The 23107-nt window shown below is 48.5% G+C and overlaps 2 protein-coding genes and 2 pseudogenes across 2 annotated transcripts; 1 reads left to right on the top strand and 3 right to left on the bottom strand.

Moving 5' to 3' along the window:
* Positions 1-2612: 2612 nt before the first annotated feature.
* On the bottom strand, positions 2613-9673 carry LOC112898284 (annotated as a pseudogene).
* LOC112898023 lies at positions 8162-9441 on the bottom strand (annotated as a pseudogene).
* On the bottom strand, positions 9646-11255 carry LOC112898022 (splicing regulatory glutamine/lysine-rich protein 1-like). The gene has a single exon (XM_025966436.1). The coding sequence runs from the start codon at positions 11042-11044 to the stop codon at positions 9848-9850; it is 1197 nt and encodes a 398-aa protein (XP_025822221.1). The 5' UTR covers positions 11045-11255; the 3' UTR covers positions 9646-9847.
* A 7807-nt stretch (positions 11256-19062) lies between these two features.
* Positions 19063-22201, top strand: LOC112896439 (transcription factor bHLH30-like). Its single transcript, XM_025964404.1, has 2 exons — positions 19063-19808; positions 21033-22201. Exons 1-2 carry the CDS (start codon positions 19284-19286, stop codon positions 21627-21629), a joined length of 1122 nt encoding a protein of 373 aa, XP_025820189.1. The 5' UTR covers positions 19063-19283; the 3' UTR covers positions 21630-22201.
* Positions 22202-23107: the final 906 nt, after the last annotated feature.

The following is a 23107-nucleotide window of genomic DNA, read 5'->3' as shown; positions in this document are numbered from 1 at the left end:
GTAGTCAGCAGGCTCACCTACGGACTTGGTAATCAGGGTGTCAGACGATGATGGATGATGGAGGCTGAATCAGACTCGGACTGGTAAAGACAGGGTGGAACTTGGTGGAGGTTGAATCGGACTTGGTCCGACATGCGGCGGCAAGTAGGAGCACTAGCACGACAGCTGCGGCCACGCCAGCGCCGAGCTCTATGGTGGTCTTATTGGAGGAGGAGGAGGAAGCAGACAAGACGGTGCCGTTCTTGGTTGGCAACGTCGAGAGGAAGGAGAAAGAGAGCACTGTGTGATTGACGGCGTACGCTTTCCCGGTCGCCGCCGAGAAGCCGGTAGCAACATGCTCTAGCAGCAATCTTGGCAAATCCACGGTCGTTGCGGTGGTGTAAGTGTCGGGTGACGTCCAGCCTCCTTGTCCTGTTGTCTTAGACGACTGTCGCGGACATCACGCCGGCGTCAACGAGGCTACCGTCAGGCAAGACCTTGGTAGTCGCCGCGGTTCACATCGATGCCGATGTGCCGGCAGCTAGGGTCCCACGGGTCCTGGTGGGTGTCGAACTCCACGGCAACAACCTCGCGTCGCCGGACGCGTTAAACTTTCCCGTAGTTGTCCTTCTAGTTCTCGTCAAAGAAACCCAAGCAGATGTTGTGCGGGCAGCGTGATATGGGTCCACATGTTGACGTCTAACAACGGACCAAAAGTCAAAGTACCATAGAAACAGTCCGCTCTTTAGAAATAGGTAAAGATTAGTATCTCTTGTCGGATGCTATTTTTTGGCTGGAACAATGATAATTTGTTGGAATTTTGCAGTCACGAATTATGGTGAAAAGCTAGAGGAGCTTAACAAGAATCCTCTGAAAGGTAACTGAAAGAATTGCATTCATATATCTAAGTATCTAAAGCTATTTGCTTTCAGGTTCCCCTACTATTCTACGTTTACTTCTAATGTTTCTTTACTTGTTTTAATCTTATCTTAAAAATAACCTAATTTGTTTACTTAATGCCCTACAGTGTCCAGTGCTGATGAAGGCAAAATGATCATCAAGGAAGGTGAACTTATAGATCCCCAAAGTAAAAGAAATGATCGACGTGGTCAGCATAAATGTTTTGGATGTTTTAAAGAAGGTTCAAATCTTACTCATTCTGTTTTTTTGGCAGTTGACTCCATGAAGGTAATTCCTTGAAAGAAATGATAAGGGCATCAAGGGTGGAGTATGAGCAACTTCCTCCTTACATGAAGAGGCTAGCATCATGGGAGGTTTGAATTTCTTTAACTACTTAACGTTTGCAATTCTGCCCATAATCCTTTATGCATGCTGGATACCAATGGTCAAAAAAAATTACAGCACATAATTCTTGAAAATTAGTGTAGACTACTGTAGTCTCTAAGAAAATTAGTTGAAGACAAATACTCTGCAACATTTTTGGTTCCTATTTCTTCAAGTTGCTGCTTTTCTTTTTCCAGCATCACATTCTTGATCATGAAATGGACCTACGGTTTTGTATATCATGAGCCATAATACTCTAGACTCCTAGTGATCATCTAGCTCAAAGCAATTTACTGTATGATAGCAATGTCATCCTAGACTCATAGTCATCTGTCCAAAGCAATTTACTGTGTTGCTTTTTTGCACCTTTTAATTGCATCAGGAATTGCAAGAGGGAATATCCAAATTAAATTCAGACTTCGGTAGTGACAAAGCCCAGGGAAGCATTTCGTTGAATCAAGATATGTTGAAGCAACGGGGTTGGGTATGTGCAGTTACTTTTCTTAGCCTGTAGATTTGTAGACATCAAATGTCTTAGCACTGAACAAAATCTTTTTGTCAGATTGCTGTTCTATTTTTTTTCTCGAACAAGATTGTTGTTCCATTAACAAATGCTCTTGAAGAAGTTCTGCTGTTGTAGCTAACATTTTTGTGGTGTTTCCAATCTGCGTTTGTTCCTCGGAGGGCGCAAAGGAAGAGCCTGCCCGCTGATGCTGCTTCGGCTGAATCAATTTGACTAGGAGGCAGTTGATGGATCTACCTTTTACACCCTACGCAAGAACAACTCGTAGTCGATTTTTGGAACTCTGGGAGAAACATTACTCCCAGGCAAATTGTCCGGAGATCTGACAGAAGCATGGTGCATCGATCAGAATAGTAGATAGCCTGATACTACTATACAAGTGTTGTGATGCATTAAATCTGGTTCAAGCCTTGCATGTTGGCAATGCATACTCCAACTCAGTTGAAAAGGTGAATTTGACTGCACGAGCAGAAGCACTTTGGTCGTGTTATGTCTGTTCTCTTTCCACATGATTGCATGACAAACAACAGATGTGGCGGACAAACAACAGGTGAATTCGCCGATACGATGAGAAGCTAGGCATCCAGCAGCCTCGCGGATCGAGCTAGCTTTTATTCCCGCGCTTCCAAACGCACAACCTTGCCTCGAGTAGCATAGCAGTAACGGCATTCCGTTTGGTCAAATGATTAAGACAAGGTTCTAACTCAAGGCAGACAATACCATAGTTTATTCACGCTTTCAAAAACAATTGTCGACAAGACAGTGAGTCATCACTTGCAAGCACAGTTCAGCCGGTGCGACAGTGACTTTCACTTGCATCGAGAGTTCAGTCTTGCTAATGATGCGCGTAGCAGAGAACATACGTATAGCAACATTCATCCATACGTGAAGACTAGAGGGTCGAATGTACCAAATCTCGTAACTGACTAAGGAGAGGCGGCTGAGGTACTCATCAACGGCAGTGTAGACGAAGTCGGGGTAAAGCTGGGTGGTCTCCAAGCCGACCGCCGGGTCGATGTTGAAGTTGGCCTGGTCGCCCCCCGATGGAGGGCGCGAGGGACAGCAGTATGTTCAGAGAGAAAGCAGCCTCTGCACGAACAGGCATCCATCATAAGTTCATAACAAGGCTCTAGACTGATGTGTACGAGTGCTGGTGGCGCGCGTAAAGTTTTCCTTTGATTCTACTTGGCAATGTATTTTAATTTATGTTTATATAAATTCAGGTAGAGCGAAGGGAATAGATTTGCTGGCTCACGGTCTGAATCTGCATACCTGCAGTCTAGCTTTCGCTATCAACTATTTGGTGGCCAATTAGCTATGGGAGGCAGCGAGCCAGTGACACTTTCTTCGCAACTGTGAAGTAGCATGAATTTTAAGATATTAGACGTTAATATCTGAAGAAGGCACCTTAAGGAAATAGGATTTTTATTTTATGATGTTACAAATCGTAAAAGGGAAAGAAACAACTGTAACATAACACTGCAGAGCAAAAGGACAGAAGAAATGGAAAAATAAAAGGAACATCTAGTCTAGGCCTGATGAGTTCAGTTTCAAGGCTGAGATCATGTAGTTTAGAAGAGTTATGACCCCCTCATTTCGTAAATCTACATCTAATGAATTCAGTTGCAAGCTGAAGTAAGTAAAAGAATAGAATGCACAGTAGATAACGCCGAGCACGATAGCCAGCGTGTGAACGATGTGAAGTGGAGCAGGATTTCGCGGCTGTCGCTCGGCCATCAACACGAAGCGGAGACGCTGCTGCATGCTAGCGTTGCTGGTAGCAAAGGCGCACAGGCGGCCAGGCGCATGCCGGGTAGCGGGTGACGAACCGCGTGCGAACGCCGGCGACCAGCGGCCCGGGGGGTGCCTTGCGGACGCCGGCCGGAGCGCATCGGGGCCGCAGCCGTCGGACAGCGCGTGGGCGCGCGCCGCGCATCAAGGCCGCAGCCACCGGGCCACAGCCGCATATCGGAGCCGCGGTCGCCGGCCGCCGAGGCCGCACCTGCAGTGGCCCCGTTTCGCGCGCCGCGCATCCGGGCCGCAGCCACGCATCAGAAGCATTTTTAAATATAATTTAGGCAGAATCAAAGGAAGTATACGTAACAAAAAAATATAGAGGGAAGTATCCTTTACAACTTGTTTATAGATTTCAAAGTTCAGTACTTTACAACTTTTCTGTTTATAGATTTCAAAGTTCAGTAATAAAATTTGGAGATAATTGGATTCAAGAGTGACAGGTTTGAGCAGTAACTGAAACTCTGAATTTCAGTTTAACTTACGTGTTCATGGCTGATTTTGAACCAGTTAGAGCACGACTCAAACAAAGTGCATCTAATGAAAATTGTAGAGGGAAGTGTCCTCTACAACTTTTCTGTTGAACAATTTTGAAGTTGACATTTGGAATTGGGAGATTAATGAGCTGCAATTTGCTGGTTCATAGGGCAATCAAGGTCATTCAGAAAATTCAGAGACAGAACAGGGCAGCTCGTCCTTATCCTTGCCGCCGCCGTGCCGCTTAACTCCATCGGCAAAATTCAAAGCTTCCACCCTCGGCTCGAGCCAGGGACAGCAGCAGGCCCTCAAGCATGAGGTGGAGCTCAGAGAGTCGGTTTGATTCAAATATAAAAGCCGCTAAGGGTCGTCGTCCTCATCCTCTCGCTGTTTTTCCCTCCCATGGCCGAGCCTCACTTCGCCGGAGAAATTCGACTCCGGTGAAGCACCTCCGTCCAATTCCTTGCGCCATAAGCTCCCTTGGGTACCCACGGATCCGTTTGAGCTATCCATGAGCCGAAACCACCCCCGCAGCTGTCAACCCGCTGTCATCTTCCTCCTCTCGCCAGTCTGTTCCTCCTCGACCCGAGCTCCCTTCTGCTGCCAAATTCGTCGCTGTCAAGCCGTCCCCCATCGATTCCTCACACCCACAGCACCTTCAGCAACCCAGCAACCCATCTGAGCAGTTCCAAGCCCAATTCTTCAACCACAGCAACCTGTCCACGGTCATCTTCCACGTCGGGCGCCACCGTGTCTGTTTTTGGTAGGTCGCCGGTGAGCTAGGCCCTGCACGCTTTATCCTCGAGTTCCAGGGGCACAGCCAGCACGCACAGGCACGTAGCAACTCTGGGAGCCATTTGTTGGCCGGGGCCGTGTCGGGGTGGGCCGGAATGCGTGCGCCACCGCGCTCCCGAGCCGCGGCCATGGGCGCGCCGTGGAGCTCTCACCTCCAGCCATCCAGGGCTGCGGCCAAGGTGCGCAGCATGCTCAGGGGGTCGCAATGGTGCTGTAGGGGTAGTTAGTTTAGGTCGGGAGGGGCTGTCGTGGTGGGTCGTCGCGAGCCGAGGTCCGGCCGCCCGCCGGCGATGTTCGCCGCAAGGAGAGGGAAGAACGACCGCGCGCGTAGGCCGGCGACCAGCGGCTAGTGGCCAGTGACCCGCGGGTGTGGCTGCGGCTGCGGCTGCGCCTGCCGAGGCCCCTGTGACCCCGGCGAGCGAGGAGAGGGCCGGCGGCAGGCGGGCACCGTAAATCACAAAATTGACGGTGTAGATTTTTGTGATGACGTGGATGGCCTGACAGGCCGCCGCCCTTCGGGGCTTTCATATTTAGAAAAAATATCAGAAGGTAGGCAGGCAGGCAGCAGGTGTACAGATGAGATGCAGATGAGATGCGTGAATCAAAATTTAAATGACATGCGCAGTCAGCACCTTTGATCCACTTCAGAATTTCCTCCTCTGGGAGGTGAACCTTGTGCAAGATCCTGCCTGCATTCTTCTCCCACGTCGAAATGAGCTCGTTGTGGGACACCACGCCCGCGGCCGGCCTCACGTACAGTATCTTGTTTAGGGTCCTCTCATCACCAACCGCCCTCCGTGTATCGGCGGCGATATCATCTTCCACCACGAACACAGCTGCATCAGGATGTGTGCATCAACAATCCAGGCAGCAAGGACATCGCTGCTTCATTATATTGGAAAACAAGATATATTAACACATGCCTCAGTGGTTCTTAGTTACCTTTGGCATTGCCATCTCCTAGGATGGTGAGCTTGCTGGCCGGAGGGCCAGCACTGATGGCCGTAGCATCACCGATGCTTGGAAGGTAGGTCTCTGAAGCTGTTGCAGCTGACGTAGGTGCGGTATCCCCTCCGCCTCAATCAACCGCAGGAGGTAGGTTGGCTTTTACAGCGTAAAGTGACGCCGTTGGATCGGTGTGGAGCCGGTCCCCATCAGAGCCGAACTCAGATGGTACAAACCTCTGTACAACATAGTCAGCGATTCGCAGAGATCAATAGAATTCAAATAAAGGAAGAAGCTCCATTAGAAGTTTATAACTGACTTTGACATTGCCTGCCTCCTTGATTGCAGCAATAATCCTTGTTTGCTCGGCAATCTGACAGGGCCCACTGGCGAGATGACAGCATCTGCACAGTTGATGGTCTTTACCAGGCTCTCGTGGTCAAACAGATCTCACTAGCATAAACATAGATATGAGTTGTATGACTCTCAAAATGAACATGATGTCAAAACATCCTAGTTGATACATAATGACTTGGGCAACTCTGAATTCCCTAATAATGTATAGGATGCATCTGGTTTATTAGAATCCATTCATTCCATTGACGGAGCTCTTCCGATTATATGTCCATTTCCCAGTTGGCAATTGGAAAAGTACTTAAATTGATATATTGTGTGCACACCACATGGGAGCTTAGATTATTCAGAGTAGTTAAGATTTTTTTTAAAAAAAGAACAAGTACTTGACAGTTCAGTCCGAGAAGATGAAGTCACTAACTTTCAGCAAACAAGAGCACAAAGCATATCTAATACTAACCCACTGGAGATGATGATGAATTGATGATTATTGGTAACCTTGATGAGAGAAGCACCGGAATTAACCCAACCCAACTCTTTGACCTTAATTTGGTCAGATGGTGCAAATTCCCTGATGAGGACAGCAGTTGGGTGACTGAGGCAGAGACTTACAACAACGATATGCTTGCCAATGTGGCCCGTGCCACCAATGATGAGGACCCTGCTCTTCTCCATTTCCTTGTCCTCCGTTGTTACCATATTCCACCTGTGAGTTCTGAGTGCTTGACCAAATTATGTATGCTGTAGTGCAGGAGCTCTTTGGCTGTGGTCTCAGGTTAGGAGAGGACATGAAGTTGTGCTGTCACATGATCGAGCTAATCATTTTCATACTCCAAAAGAATCCTTGGGAAAGAAATGATTTATAAGTTTCAACAACCCCCACCTAACATTTAACTGATCATTAATATCGCAACAGGTATTCAATGACATGCCAATGATTCTTATTCGTCCCTGATTTTCATCTGCAAAAAAACTTAAGTATTCTGAATTACGGTGATTATCACAAAACAATAGTAACAGTATAGAGTATACCCTGTCAAGTAAGAAAAGAAGAAAACTGTACAAACAGAAAACTCCTAACTATCTGCAAAAAGGAGTCTGTTCAGTCAAACTCTGTACATTGTAATTTCCTGTTAAAACAATAACAGTGAGCAAAGATTGCCTATGTTCAATAAGGAAGAAAGCCAGTATAAAAAAAATAAAAGGAAGAAAGCTATGCCTCAATCTGGATAGTCTTATATAAGGCCACAATAGTTTCTGCCGATGACGGAAATGGTAAAGAGGAGGCTGCACAGACATTCCATTTTGACACAAATAAGATCAAACAAAAGCAGAATAGGGAATGTGAAATCGTCAATGGAAGTTTCAGCAATGAGAAGCCAAAAGTATATTTGTAAACACTAAAATATCCATGATCCAATACAATTAAGAACATAAGCAACAATTCTGGTATACACTACTGCAAATAGAACAAGCAAACACCATTACAAAGATAAGCAAAGCCTAAAGTTGACTAACATGTGAAATTATTTTATTTTATTTTATTTTATAACCTAAACATCTGTTCATCATGGAAAAATAGATCGTTTGGAAGACACAAGAACTGTCAGCATAACTGCTACTAAGGAAAACACACACAAGAAAACTGCATGTTCTGTATGGTGTGAATGAAACTATGACACAGATCTGACAGCCTCTAGGGACAGAGCACCTCAGATGCAACCATATATAGTCATGGGAAGAATGGATCAGAGTTTGCCAAAGGATCCTACTAAAACTCTCAGAATTATATTCATAATATAAAATGGACAATCGAAAAGAGAGCATATTTAGTTCGAACAAAGAAACATAATTCTTCCAGCTTCAAATCTGAAATTAGCAGTCAACAAAAACCTACAGAACTGTTTCAGTGTGCACATTATCATAAAATGTTAGATTTCATCCAGAATTCCCGTATCCTGTTTTCTTAAGATACCATCAACAATTCTCATAACACACTGTAACACTAAATTGAGATTGTTTCAAGTAACATTAACAATGATAATATCATTTCTAGAATTGCATGGCCATGGCATATGAATCAGATGTTACATAACAAAACTGTGGAGTCTAGCATAGTTGCCAAAAGAGCCCAACCTCACTAATCAAATGGAGGCCTAAAATACAACAGCAAGAACAACCTCACCAGGTACCAAATTCCCGCACATCTCCAATCAATAAGGATTCTCATAACTAATATCAGGATTACTTCCGTTGCTTCTTCTTTGTATGCTCTACTTGCTCCAGCATGTGGTTGTCATTGTCAACTCTCCCCCTCTTCTTTTTCCTTTTCTTCTCACTGTCCAGATCACCATCACTGGCCATTTTCTCCTCCTGCTTCACATCCTTGGAGCTAATTTCCTCTACATGCTTCTTTTTCTTCCTTTTCTTCTCCCCACAGGCAACATTTTGTTCTAACCCACCGTCTTTGACAATTTTTCAGCCCACTACATTCACATCCCTCGCTTCCTCTTCTAGTTTTACACGACCCTTCTCCTTTTTCTTCTTGCTCTTCTTCTCACTCAACAATTCTTCATCCACTGGCTCCTGCTTCACATGGGCGATGATTTCCTTAATTGAAATTTTCTCCTTCCTCTTCTCCTTGCCAATTTCCGATGAAGAGGGGATGTGCGATTCAACACCAGCAACAGCTCTGACCTGCTGGCGATCCTCTTTATTCTTCTTCTTCTTGCTCTTCTTCTCGCTGGCGGCAGCGTCTAGCTCCACCTCCGCAGCGGAATCGCGATGGGAACCACCAGCTGGAACAGCCGTGTCCCCTTTCCTCTCCCGGTCTTGGTGCTTTCTCTCCCCCTCATAGTCGTATGCCTCGAGATTGGCAGCACCTTGCTGCTGATTAGCGCGGAGCCCGCGGCGGAAGAGCCCGTGCTCCCTGGTGGCTTCGGGGGCGGTGCGGAGGTAAGTGGCGCAGTCGGCGGCAGAGTCGTAGAAGTGGTGGAGGATGAGGACGGCCTTGGGGAGGGAGTAGGGCTTGGAGGAGACGACGGCGCCTGTGATCGCCCTCATCGCCCCCCGCCGCCGGCCAGAGAGCTGAGCTGCGATTTGGGGGTGGAGTTGGGGTTAGGGTTTTTGGAGGGAGAGGACGAGATGAGAGAGAGAATTTTCTCTTCTAGACTGGCAACTGGGCTAAAAAGTGTGCCGGGCCAGCCCAGTAGTTAGCCATACAGCGGGCCCAACTGTTAACACTTGCATTGTGCCCAAAATCCTCCCGGAAACATGCTGGAAATTAATTTGACCGCGCTCCTAAGGATTCACATCATGGTTCAAAGTAGCGGGACAAGGGGTTTAGCGGCTGGACTTCAAAATAGCTAATAGCAGGCTAAATAAGGCTATAGCGGGCTATAGCAGCTAAATTGTATATGAGTTTAAATAGTTATACATTACCTCAAATAGCTATAGCAGGAGATTTAGATCCTTGATTTACATTTGGTTCAAAGTTTACCTTGCGAATCGCAGTAATGATTTTTTCCCATCGGTGTCTTAATTATTATTTTGCTTAGGTTTTCAGATTAATACATAACGATCAGAGCTATGCAGGCTTGAACACTCGGCATGCATGCACATCGATGGTTGATTTGGCTAATTGATCACTGGTCGTGATAGCCTTGGGCGGCCGATGGCTGGAGGCCTGGAGCTCGATCATTTCTTCGGCGCAGCAGCAGAGCCACTCTTGCCTCCGGCTTCCTCGCGGCCGTCCCCCTTCTTCTTGGACTTGGTGGCCAGCTTGAGGTGCACCCCCGGGTCGCCGCCGTTGCAGGAGCTCTGCAACAGCAGTGAGTTGTTGATCACCTGCACGTTGCTGTTGACGAACGCCGTCAGCCCCTTGCTCCCGGCCTGCTCCTTCCCGCCAGCGATGCTGCTGTCGAGCTTGTGGCCACGGCGCTCCTTCCCGGACGCCGCCTCCGCCTTGCCGTCGGCCATGGCGGCACCGTCTATCTTCATGGATGCGCCCTTGTTCTCGCCGGCCAGCGTGATAACCGTCGTCCCTGCCGCGGCCGGGGCAGGGTGCCCGTGGCCGCCGCCGGACGACGGCGCCGAGGCACTCAGCTTGTGCACCATGTCCGCGACGCCCGACTTGAGCTCCTTGTGTAGCTTGCTGCCGTGCCCGTGCTCGCCGGCTGCCTCTTTGCTTTTGATCTCTTCTTTATCCTTCTCCTTTTTCTCCTTGTGCTCCTTCTCCTTCTTCTCCTTCTCCTTTTCTTTCTCCTTCTCCTTGTGCTCCTTCTTCTCCTTCTCCTTTTCTTTCTCCTCCTCCTTTTCCTTCTTCTCTTTGTCTTCCTCCTTCTTTTGTTTGTCTTTTTCCCTCTCCTTCTCCTTCTCCTTCTCCTTCTCTACTGCCTTGCTGTGTTTGGAATCTTTAGGCGGTTCACGGATGGTTTTCTCCTGCGGGATGATGATGTCTTTTTGCTTGGGAACTTCATGGGCAGTAGGATGGGGAGTGGCAGCTGGCTTGGGCTCCTTAGCAACCGGTACCGGAACCGGCGCCGGAGCTGCACTAGCGTTGGGCTCTCTGATGGACGAGAGCGGCAGCGCGCGGGCCGGGGACGGGGACGGCCTGCTCGACAGCCGCGTCGGCTGCGGCTGAGCCGGCGGAGAAGGGGCACCACCAGCGCCTCTGGATGCCAGCGTCGTCGCCAGCTGAGGGTGCGACTGCCGCCGCGATGGGGATGGCATTACAGGAGGCGACGACGCCGGGGGCGCCGGGCGAGTGTCCCGCCTCGATAGCTGCGGGCGGACCGCCGGCCGAGGAGCGGGCGCGGGCGGCGGCGGCTGCGGGGGCGCGGTCCAGTACGGGAACCAGTACCGCTGAGCCGGCGGCTGCTGGTCGTCGGCCATGCTTCCTGAACTCCGGAGATGATCGAGAGAGCTCGGTGATCTTTGGCTGGTTCGCCGATGACCAGATGCCTTGCGAATTGCAATGGCTCCCTCTCCGCATTTATAGAACTACCGGAGGGGATTGGCATTCACCCGGGGAGGAAGACACGATCAGCAGGTGATTGGGAAACTGATTTCGTGAGGCATTCGATCGTTCCCGGCATCTGATTCGCCGTGCTCTTTCGGTCTGCGTCTTATCGTGCTGCTGGCGTTCTCTCTTTTCCGCGGGCGTTGATCGCTCGCTGGAGGCCGGGTGGGTACGTGTGTGTCCCTTGCTTGAGGTCGTTGACGTGCTCCTCCCTCTGCGGCTAGCCCTGCTGCCAGCATTTGGAATCTCTGTCAACGTTGGCCAAGAACATCTCCTCCGACCTCCGGACTGAAGATTCCGGCTTTCTTTCACCGGCATTTCGCCTCTTTGGCGGTGAAAAAGCAGAGATCAACGGGGCCTGGTTTAAAAGGGGATGGAATATTTTTACTTTTGTTGCTTTTGTTCGTATACGGATTGCCATCCTTTTTTTTTCAGCAGATGGCGCTGTGTGCTTTCATTTTGCAACATTTATTCAGACAGATTCAGTACTATGCTTTTAATTGGAACATAGCCACGGTTCCAAATTATAATTCGGACAATCATTTCTTGTGTGTCGTTCCTTGAGAATTTTTTTTCGAAAGACCGTTCCTTGAGAATTTTCAAGTTCAGTTCACTGTGACATGCGAAGTGACTGAGAATCGCTACAACTGAGGCTCTCGCTGGTATAGTTTGTATACACGGGCCAAACACAGAACCGGCACCTGCCCTTTTTTTTTCTGACAACAATAGAAGACCGCCAATGACTCTCGATATGATAGAGTGGGCACGCTATCTGGTTTGTGGAGATGTCGAGCTAAACTCAGAGATCCCGAACTCACAGCGAGCGAGGTCATCCGCACCTCTCCAGTACCACTGTAGGTAAGTGTATTGGAACTGTCCATTATGTCTCATGCAATGACACGTCATCTTAATACGGCTGAACCTACAACCTTTACGATAATAGTTCCATATCCCTTAATTTGTAAAATAAAAAAATATTGTGAGTAGTATGATAAGAACAACTCGTAATCCTAAGTGGATCTGCATAAGACAGCCTATAATAACTGCTGACGTGTAGCAATGTACTTGCCCTTATGTCACCTCGGAAACTTCAATGCTGTATTTTAACAGTAGAATCACGATCTCACCTTACCATGTGAAGTGAGTTGTCATCAAATCTATCTTTCCTCATGCAAGCCACCACCAGATGTAGTCTTTTCTGTGCTAGGCGTTGCAAAATTTGCATGCATGCCTCTAGGTATGCCGGCATATTTTCTTCTCTTGTAAAGCGAAGTTCGATCAGATCACTGTGAAATTGCGGCTCAATATTTGAGCATCGGCGTGACATAAGAAGGATGAGGTTATGTGGCACGATATCGAAGCAATATATTGCTGCAATATCGACTTGGTAATTCTAACCTTAGAAAGGTATATTGTTTTAGATGGAGAGTTCTAGACTGAAAATATTTTTAGATCATTTTCTTCGCACTGATTCCAATCCATGCAGAAAAGGTACATCGACCAGATAAAGATCTCTTCGTAGTGACTCAATAAGCTCCTCCATGTTTTGTTGAAATTTTTTGATCAACTTTTGTTGGGGGCGATGGCACGGCCACGGTACGAAGGTGAACCATGACGGGATGTCAAAGAGGTGATGATTTGTGCGGCGGCGATGGCACACCGTCGACACGGACAGTTGCCACAAGCAGCAGACTAGCAGCCGTCCGTCCCCGACGTCGCCCCCGCGTACACGCACTGTGCTTCTTCCTCGTAGAGCTCCGGCGGCCGGACTTCGGGAGTGTGGGGTTGCTAGGATGCCGGTGGTCACCGGCGGCCTTAGAAGAGGGTGGAGGGGGTGGAAGGGAAGATCGGCAGCGGCAGGGCCACCGTCCGGGGGTGGCGGCTTGAGAACCGGTGGACCACGGACCAGATGGGGGAGTGGCATTCTCTCGGACCTCCCGCCGCCGGAGACGGGGAAGATAACCGGTGGCGGGAGTGAGGGGCGCGAGCCTACGATGATGGCTCAGCTCGCACTCATGTGAGCGAGAAATAGATGCCCCTAATTAATTTCCCATATTGGGGAATTAATTCTGAATCCCCTTTAACGCTCCTGGAAGAGCATTGACCGAACAAGATATAATGGAAAAGTACTGAGTAGAAAGAAAAAGATCAATAGAATTGTTGCTTTAGCATTTTGGATCGTGTCAGTTAAATTAATGATTTTTCTTTTTTTCATATGCTCCTAAAAAAATGTCTTTCTGACATCACAATAGTGTGTGTAAAGCGCAACAGTGACTCCTGGTCCAAATTATTTAAATGAAAAGTTGTGTATATATGTGCAAAACGAATATTAGCATTTGTGATGGAAGATGTTTGTGTTCAAGACTATTCCCCCCCTGTAACTTGTGAATGGTGTTTTCTCGGCCACAAAATCCTCCTATTTCTCGTGAAAAGAAAAGAAATTAAACAAAGTTTTGATCTCTGTGTTTAAATACTTGAAATTTGCAAGAGATCATCACTTTGCATTGTGGTTTTGGTACAATAGTATGGGCCGAATGATTACAAAGTTACTACACGCATCATTTGAAACTACGACACTAAAGTTACCACACCCATCATATGAAAACCGCAACACTGTGCACATTCATTACTGTTAATTCCTCCAAAGCACAACCAAATACTGATCAGCATGCAGAACACAATCAATAGGATGCTGCACAACCTAGCAGATAACAAAAGCAATCAAACATGTTAAGATCTAGGTCTAATTAACCTTTTTCCAACTTTTTGGAGCCATGCCCTGCCAGCGCACACACATTTTAGCAGGATGTACTAAATGCCTGCATGCATGCCGCTGCAGCAGCTGCTTTTCACATATGCAAGAACAAAAAAATGGAATGAATGCTGCTGGTTCCCATAAGTGAGCAAGCATAATGAGAAAGGGTGGCCCGCCCTTTTCTGACCTGTGCTCTTTAAACTAAAGAAGGGCGCCTTTCCTTGCCGTACAAGGGAGAGGATGAATTCAGCAATCAGGAGATCCAACAGTCCGAGAGGATGCTAACAAAGCATTTTTGTCTTGTTTACACTGCCTTTTGCGAGACCAGGCAACTTTGTCTCTAGCATTAAAAAGAGAAATTGGTACATGAATTCAAGAGACCAGGCAACTTTGTCTCTAGCATTAAAAAGAGAAATTGGTACATGAATTCAAGTCAAAGATGGGTGTCCGGGCGAACAACCACAACTTCACGAACTGAGCTTTAGTCTTAGTTCTAAGGCTGAACGTGTATATTATCCACGCAATCAGCAATAAAATGTTGCTCGACCATTGCCTCCTTATGCTTCAATTCATTTGGAATTGGATTTGGAGGGATTGGTGGAGAAATCAATTCATTTTCCACTGTAATCCAAAATGTATCGGAGATGAATAGTTCCATTCCAAAGAATTCATTATAAGTACTACTTATTCCGTTCCAAATTATTAGTTGTTTTAATTTTTCTAAAGGTATATATCATCTTGCTATATATAGCTATATAGTAGTCAACCATTTCTTAAATTAAAATACCTTACCGACGCGAAGTGATGCAAGTGGATACCTATTCGTGTTTTATTTCTTGATATCATCGCGTGGCAACTCGCAACCATCATCGACGACTATCTCGCCGCGAGACGTTTGCTCGCTACTTGTATAGGCTAATAAGAGACGGCAAAAGGTTGGAGATGGGAAAGGCGGCTTCCCGAGCAAAAAGCTCCCGCTTTCTTCCGGAGGAGTGAAGCAAGAGCAAGGTAGAAGGCACCACCGATCGAGTGCGCGGCTACAGCCAAAGCCGCGCGCTGAGCTCCGCCCCGCCAACGTCATGATGGCGTGGCGATGATATCAAGAGCACGGCGGGCCCCTACTAGCTTATCATGGGTGCCGGTGGTGCCGTCGCCGTCATCATCACGTCCGGCCGCGGCCGCGCCATGGGATTCCCTTTCGCGCATCCACATCCACCCCCGGCCGGTGCGCGTCGTCACCGCGCGCGCGCGCGCGCCCACAGGCCGCGCCACGGCCATTGGCGCGCGCATGCGGTCCGCACTCCGGTTAGCCAGCCGGCGCTAATAATAAAACAGCACACGTCGCGCTAATCCAAGCGCGCGCGCCTCGGGGGTCGCGCCCGTGATCGAGAGCTAGCGGAGCCGGCCGGTACCGGTGGGGGTCAGTCAGATCACGCCGCGGCGCCGCCGCCGGCCCGGCCTGCAAGAGAGCTGGGTCGGGAGTGATCGAGGCACGCGTCCTGATCGACGACGCGTCGACCGACGCGGACGGGCATCGATCGAGCGAGAGTGCGCGGCCGCAGATCGAAGGGCACAATCATTCGGTCGTTCTCGAGCCGAGGGAGAGCGAGAGCACTCCGACAAAAGCGGCACACCCCTCCTGTCCCGCGCGCGAAACAAGACGACGCAGGCGTATGAGCTAGCCCCGCGAGAGAGACACCAACCAGCGATACGGGCGGCGGGGGGTGCGGGGACAAAACACGCGTGGTTTCTTGATCAGATGGAACCTTTTCCGCGGCTGCCCCCTCCTCCCTCTGCTGTTCGTGATCAATGTCTCCTACCGCCTCCCTCTCTCCCCCTCTGCCTAGCTGGCTAGTCGTCGGCCTGCCGGAGGGAGGCCGAGGACGCCCTTTGCCGGGTGGCCTTGCTCCCTCGAGCCTTTCGGCAGCGCCGGTCGGCTCGGTGGCCTGCCCTGGCTGCCTGCCCTTGGGTCGGCCGTGATCGTCAACGCCGGCCGGCAACCGGCCGCCTCCGATCCCTTTGCATGCCCGCATTGTGGATTCTCACTTTCTCAGAGAAATGGTCCGTGTCGCTACTGACCCAAATATGGATAGCGTGCATTTCAACTCTAAATCCTCCAGGACTAGTTTGGGTAGAGTATTTGGAATGGAGTGAAAAATATACTAATCTAGTTTGGATAGAGTATTTGGAATGGAGTGAAGAAATATACTAATCTCTCTCTCTCTCTCTCTTGTCATGGACTTCTTCAGTTACAGATTATTTTTGTATGCGTTTCAATTCTCATTTGTAACCTTTTTCCCTTTGCATGCACCTACCTTTGTGTTTAACATGTATTTAATTGAAGTCTTGTCTTGTGCCATGTGTTTAACGTGAGCTTACATGTGTTTCTTGCGAATATTTATAGCTTGCATAGTGATCATAGATGGTCAAATGGTCTGTCTGCCGGAGCTTAGGTAGGCACTACCCGATTAGACTTGGCGAGGCACGAGAAAGGATGCGGGCACTTACTTTAGAAGTGGGTAATTTATGATATTTTTGACGATAAAGACAATAATATATAACCGCTTCTCATAAATAACAAAAATATCGAGCAAGCATATATAGGGGGCATATGCCCGTCCTCATGTCAGCTGTTAGATTTGCGCCAGAGCCCTGAAACTGAAATTAATCGACATCACCTCTTAGAAGAAGTGACGTGCATCATTATTCTAAGCCATTCATTTTCTACTCCCTCCGTTTCAAAATGTAGATCGTTTTGCCAAATCTAGACACATAGATTTTACTATGCATCTAAATAAACATTATATCTCGATATATAGTAAAAAATATACATCTATATTTGCCAAAACGACCTAGAGAGGGAGTATCCAACAACTCAAGATCTGACACGTCATAAGATGGGTGTTGATTGTGTGGATGTAAATCCACACTCAAGTAATGAGACGTATGAGTAATTTAAATGATGAGATTATTTAGATTATTTTTTTCATTTTGATGTAGGTTGATAATTTGGATGAATATATTTACGAAAAAGGCAAAGTATCTGTATTTATGAGACCATGTACCTGTTAGGGCCTTTTCAGAAAGCGTCATGCATCTCTTGTTAAGATATTTGCGTTCCAGTTGGTATTTAGAAATTGTAACTGTAAATAAATATTGCCGATACCTTCAACAATCAATATATTACTCTCGGTACGAAGTAACGAAGCTACTGCTTTCCCACGGACCAAAAAAACAAAATGATTCTCCGAACGACCATTGGCGTGGTCAATGATCATCGCCCAACCGAGAGGATACACACCCTGCTCTCTCCACTGTTTGTACTCTGTTCTGTGTTTCCTATATGAACTCTGAATTCTGTTCTGTTTCTGTACACACCCAGCAGTTTATCAACTTTTGAGCCCCAGCCAGAACAGTAGACCAGCTTGCTTTGGTCGGCTCTACATTCTGCTCTCCAGGTCTGGTTGTGGGGTCAATGGGCGAGATCACGTGGAATCCAAGCTACAGATCAGTCACATCATGCTTTACTTGTTTACTGATAATAATTCTACGAAACCTGGAGCAAGTGCAGGATCGCTGCACAGTACTTCCAGTCAGACAAAGTTACATGCAAGACAGAAAAAAGAGTGCCATTTCACTTTCAAAGAAAAGGAGTACTATCTAGGCATCCCTTAATAAATACAAACTCTTTTTGGAATTTCGATCTTAATAGTCGAGGCGGCCTGTTTGAAACACGATTTTTCCCCTGATATTGTTGTAACGGATCATGAGTTCATGACTCTTGTTTTTTCTTTAGACTGTGTGCATCCGCTATGTCCACGCGAAGTCATGAGTGCAGCTCCCACACAATGCTCTTGAAAATCAATAGAGCTTTCTTATTTAAAATTATCGGAATGGATTTTGTATTTAATTTTGCAAAATTCATAAGTTTTGCATGGGTGTTATAAGTTATAACCATGTTAATAAATGCATCATAAATAATACTCCATCAATTTATAGTGTTTATTTTGACTGCTTAACCACGTGGCTTAACGCTAGAATAATATAAAAGGATGGATCTAATTTCCTAAAAATACATAAATTTTGTGCGAATTGGACAACCATTACAGTTGTAGTAGAAAAGTAGCTCATTTATAACTTGGGGCAAATTATCAATGGCAAGAAAAGAACTAGTTTTTACACTCATTCTTTGTGCCAACTAAGTTAGGCTAAGCTCATGTAACATTGTGGTAGGCTTTATAAGTGCATCAGCCACACACTAGTGCCATGTATGTATAACCTAGTTCTAAATTTCTGTCCCCACCCCCACCCACCCACAAACCCCTTCTCGCTGTTACTAGTATGCAAGCATTGAGCCATCTGATGAAGGTGGCTATAGGTGTTTTTGCTTATTCCAATTTTGTAATATATATCCTAAGAACATGTATATTTTTAGAAACACGGTGTAAATTAAGATCATCATACACATCTATTAGAGACTAGCCCGATAGATTGTAAGATGGATAAAGTCGATACCTTCCTGGTGGGGGGGGCCAAAGAATTCTTGATTATTCTCTTGTTCAAGTACGTATATAAATCCTGTTGATTCGTGATTCAGGCACAATCCGCTTTTACTAGAATACTTGACAAAAAGAAGTTCCCGACCCGTTCCAGAAAATGACAAGTATGACGGGTATGAGAATCGACGGTTGGATGAATATCATAATAGAGAAATGAAGGACTGGAATAAGCCGTGTGGTCATATGTATATGTATAGTTGCTTTCTCCTACCGTGGTACGCACATCTCTAATCATGCGTAGCATTAGCACAAGCCATGTAGATCGATACCAGATAATCCTTGAATGGAGAGGAAAAAAATAAAAAAAACCGACAGCGTGTTTCTCATCAACTTTTCAAGAAGAATTGGCCGGGGAGGATGCATGCCCCTCAACCTCAAGTAGTCTAGTCGCCGTAGTAGTGCCCGTACACGAGCGAGCCCTAGCCGTCTCGACCACTAGCCGACCACCTCACCCTCCTCACCCCCTCCCCGGTGCGGAAAGGCCACACGACACATCTCGCAAAAAGCCACGCACGGATGATGTTGCGCAGTGGGCAGGTCGACACAAGCCCACGCAGACAGTTTAAAAGCCACCTCCACCCGGCCGTCCCACGCTTTCCTTTGACCGGCAAAAGAGAAGAAGCCGAGCAAGAGCACCACGGGGAGAGAAGCCAGCCACTCGCCGCCGCGCCGGCCGCCCCCAGCAAGAATCCATCCACCAAAGCTGCTAGCTTGCTACCCCTCGTCCTCCGTCCTCGTCACCCGGCGATCAAGCTAGAGGGCTAGCTGCTGATCGATCCGTCGATCGATCGATCGGGGATGTGGGAAGCTGGAGGCGTCCACGGCAGCCACGAGGCGCTCCTCCTGCAGGCCGCCGGATCGGGGGCGGGAGGCGACTACGGCCACGCCGGCCCGGCCCTCCTCCCGTGGCTCGGCCCGGCCGCGGCGCCGGGGTTCTCCTACATGGCCCCCCACCATCAGGGCCCGGCCTTCGGCGCCGAGGCGGCCGCGGGAGCGTTCGGCTTCGGCGGCGGGTACGGCGGCGACGGGGGCGGCGCGGGGCAGCTCGGGGTGTTCGGGCTCGAGCCGCCTCTGCCGCCGCCGCCGCAAGGCCTGCTGGCCGCCGCGGCGGGCGGCGGCGGGGCGCTGCCGCAGGGGCCGAGGATGGTGTCCGGGCTGCTGGGCACCCTGCAGGCGGAGCTGGGGCGGATGACCGCCAAGGAGATCATGGACGCCAAGGCGCTGGCGGCCTCGCGCAGCCACAGCGAGGCCGAGCGCCGCCGCCGCCAGCGCATCAACAGCCACCTCGCCAGGCTCCGCAGCCTCCTCCCCAACACCACCAAGGTGATGATCAGGTTACCTAGTACGCACCGATGCATGTGTGATCATCACAATCACCTGCATGGACAGCCCGCTTGCCAACCGCGTGCAGATCGACGCTTCTTCGCGCGTCCATGGCCAAACCCTAGAACATGGCGGCCCTGCAGACTAGAGATGCGCGATCGCGAGATCCATAATCGATCCGCTTGGCTTCCTCGCCCGCCGTTCAATTCAGATCCAGCAAACGATGACAAGATCGCCATGGCCGCTTACAGGAACTATCCAAGCACACGCACAGCTTAAGATAAGCTAAGAACACAGGGAGCACAAGAAGTATCTAGCCGAGCTACCTACCTGAAATCCTGAATAGCTTAGCATGATTACGTGCTTGAAGTTAAACCCCCATTTCTTAATCCCCTATCCCTTATCTCTGATTTCCTCCCTGACCAATTACTGCCATATTCACAACAATCACATATACTACTATATACCATGATGAAACACATGACTTTCTTTTTTTTTTTTGAAAAAGTGAAACACATGACTTTCATTTCACAGGATCTAAGCACAATCCCTGCTGCAAAAGTGCAGTAAAATGCTGGGTCTCAGCAGGTTACTAGGTTAGGACAAAGGAGACGACAAAGACAAGATGAGATGGTCATAGGTTAGACCAAGCGAGAAAAGCTCTCCCATGTAGCCTTGTAGAGGAGGATCGGAGGCAGCAGCAGCAGCAGCTGACATGGCAGCTAGCTAGGAAAAAATGGCGCAGAAGCCTCTGGGCTCGTGGGAGACCGAGCCCTCGCTCCCTCCCCTGCTGCTGCGCTCGCTCCTGCGGGGGGAGATCGAGCGGCGGCTCGTGCAAGACAAGCGCGCACGCTCGTGTCAGAGCTCATCAAGCAGCCCCCCAAAAGCGGCAGGGCCGGCCGCCCCCGCGCATGCAAAGGCTGCACCCACGCGCGCGATTTTTGTAGCTTTTCCTCCATGCTCGCATGCACTCGCGCCACTCGATCGCCACTGCCTGCGGCCTCCCTCTCTCCTACCTCCACTACACCTGCAGCCAGCCAGCCAGCAAGCCTAGCTACTTGCAGTACTGTAGCAATCATGCTCGCATGCATCGGAAGCTAGCTCGATTTGATTGGTTGATTCCAGCTGCTAATGATGGCTCTGATGTCTTCTTCTGTTTTCTCTCGTGTTGTGTGGTGTTGTTGGCTGGTTTAATCTGGGTCGTCGTCGTCGGTGCTGCTGCAGACGGACAAGGCGTCGCTGCTGGCCGAGGTAATCGAGCACGTCAAGGAGCTGAAGCGGCAGACGTCGGCGGTGCTGGGCGCCGCGGCGGAGGGCGAGGGGGAGGAGGCGGCGGCGCGGCAGCACCTGGTGCTGCCGACGGAGTCCGACGAGCTGGCGGTGGACGCGGGGGAGGACGGCGAGGGGAGGCTCGTCGTGCGGGCGTCGCTGTGCTGCGAGGACCGCGCGGGGCTCATCCCGGACATCGCCCGCGCGCTCGCCGCGCTCCGCCTCCGCGCGCGCCGCGCCGAGATCGCCACGCTCGGCGGCCGCGTCCGCAACGTGCTCCTCATCACCACCGCCGCCGCCGACGAGGATGAGGAAGGTCGGGGGCAAGGGGACGACGACGAGGAAGGCGGCGGCGACGACGCCGACGGGTGCGGCGCTCGCGCCAGCTCCCACCACCGGAGGCACGAGCTCGTCGCGTCGATCCAGGAGGCGCTGCGCGGCGTCATGGACCGCAAGACGGCGAGCAGCGACACGTCCTCGTCTAGCGGCGGCGGCGGCGGGAGCATCAAGAGGCAGCGCATGAGCGGCGCGCACGAGCAAGGTTCGCTCTAGTGCGGTAACTCTAGCTAGTAGCCAGCTAGCTACTAGCTCCATGCCCTCCCTCCATGCTAGCATGAAATATGCAAGCATGCTTCCATGGCTAGCTACTAGCTAGCGGATGAAACTCATCTCAAGCTAATTAGTATAGTTATGAAACTATAGTCACTCCAAACTTAGATGGATCGAGCTGGCTCTTCTTTTTTGCTGCTATGGTAATGGTGTGGATGAGGGAAAGAAAAAAAATTGGAAACATGGAGATGCCCGAGGTAGAAGAGAGGGAGAGTTTTATGTATCCCTTATATATGTTTGTGTGCTTTTTTTTTTTACTTCGCGTATGTATCGGGGAGAGAGGGGGGAATTTGAGAGGCTATTACTGATAAACCTCTCATAAAATGGGGTGATAAGGGTGTACATGTATAATCTCTGGGGTATAATGGAAGATGGAATTGGTGGGCTGGTCATTTCTTCATGAGTGTGGCATGGAGCTAGATCGAGTGCACTGATCTTCACTTTTCAATCATATTGTTGTTTGCATCCCTTGGGAATACATTGCATGCTAATTTTATCCCTTTTGTTTATCTTTTTGCCGGCACCTGGGCTCACATGTTGTGGTATTAATTATATATGATTAGTTTTCTCCAGAACTCATGCTCACAAAATCTCCTTAAGTATGTGCTAACTGTATCGGTGCTATATACTGCATTCTTTTCTCCCATGTATTCATCTTCTATGGAAGAGTGAGTGACCTTTTTACCCTGGCATCAATGTATCTAATACCAAAGATCTAGTGCTAGAGATATGCACTATGTTATTTATAATATTACCATGCTGGGCGATCTACTATATCGATACATTAATTCCCTGTCTTCTCATAGTCTCACACAACTCTGAATGAATTTGAGCCCTTTTTGGACAAGATAATATCACCGTAAGTGTTTAGGAGTAGAGCACATTGCTTCCTACAGCAAAAAAAAAATATATGCATTCCAATGTGATCCTAGATAGGGTTTCTAAATGAAAGGGGAGAGCTAAAGCAACATTAAAGGGTACTGAAAATACATGTTACATTCCAGGCATTATATGATTACAAAAGGTTTGTAAAGTCCACTTCCACCTTCCACGGTAACCAGGAGTTGAGACTTGGAGTTGGATTAGTTTATCTTGAAAGAATCTGGATTGATGGATAGAATGGGTGGCCGTATAATCCAATTAAGATTTGTTACTCGGATTTAGTTTATATGATAGAGGTTGATTTATGTAAATGGTATAAATCGTTTGGCTAAAATATTCTTCCAAAAGATTTTAGTTGCAACGCAAATGGAAGATGAGTAATTCTATTTTATACAAAGCAATGGTGCAATAAAAAGTGTTAATATGTACACTAAAATATAAAGTGATCGAGTACATGACATATGGCAACACTATTTGGAATTTAAATGGCACTCCTTATTTGATCTAGCTGTATTAAGTATATATTGTTACAACCTTAT

This window comes from Panicum hallii, chromosome 6 (assembly GCF_002211085.1).
Source record: "Panicum hallii strain FIL2 chromosome 6, PHallii_v3.1, whole genome shotgun sequence".
NCBI lineage: Eukaryota > Viridiplantae > Streptophyta > Magnoliopsida > Poales > Poaceae > Panicum > Panicum hallii.
Note: the sequence above shows the minus strand (reverse complement) of the source record. Positions and strands in the feature narration are given on the sequence as shown.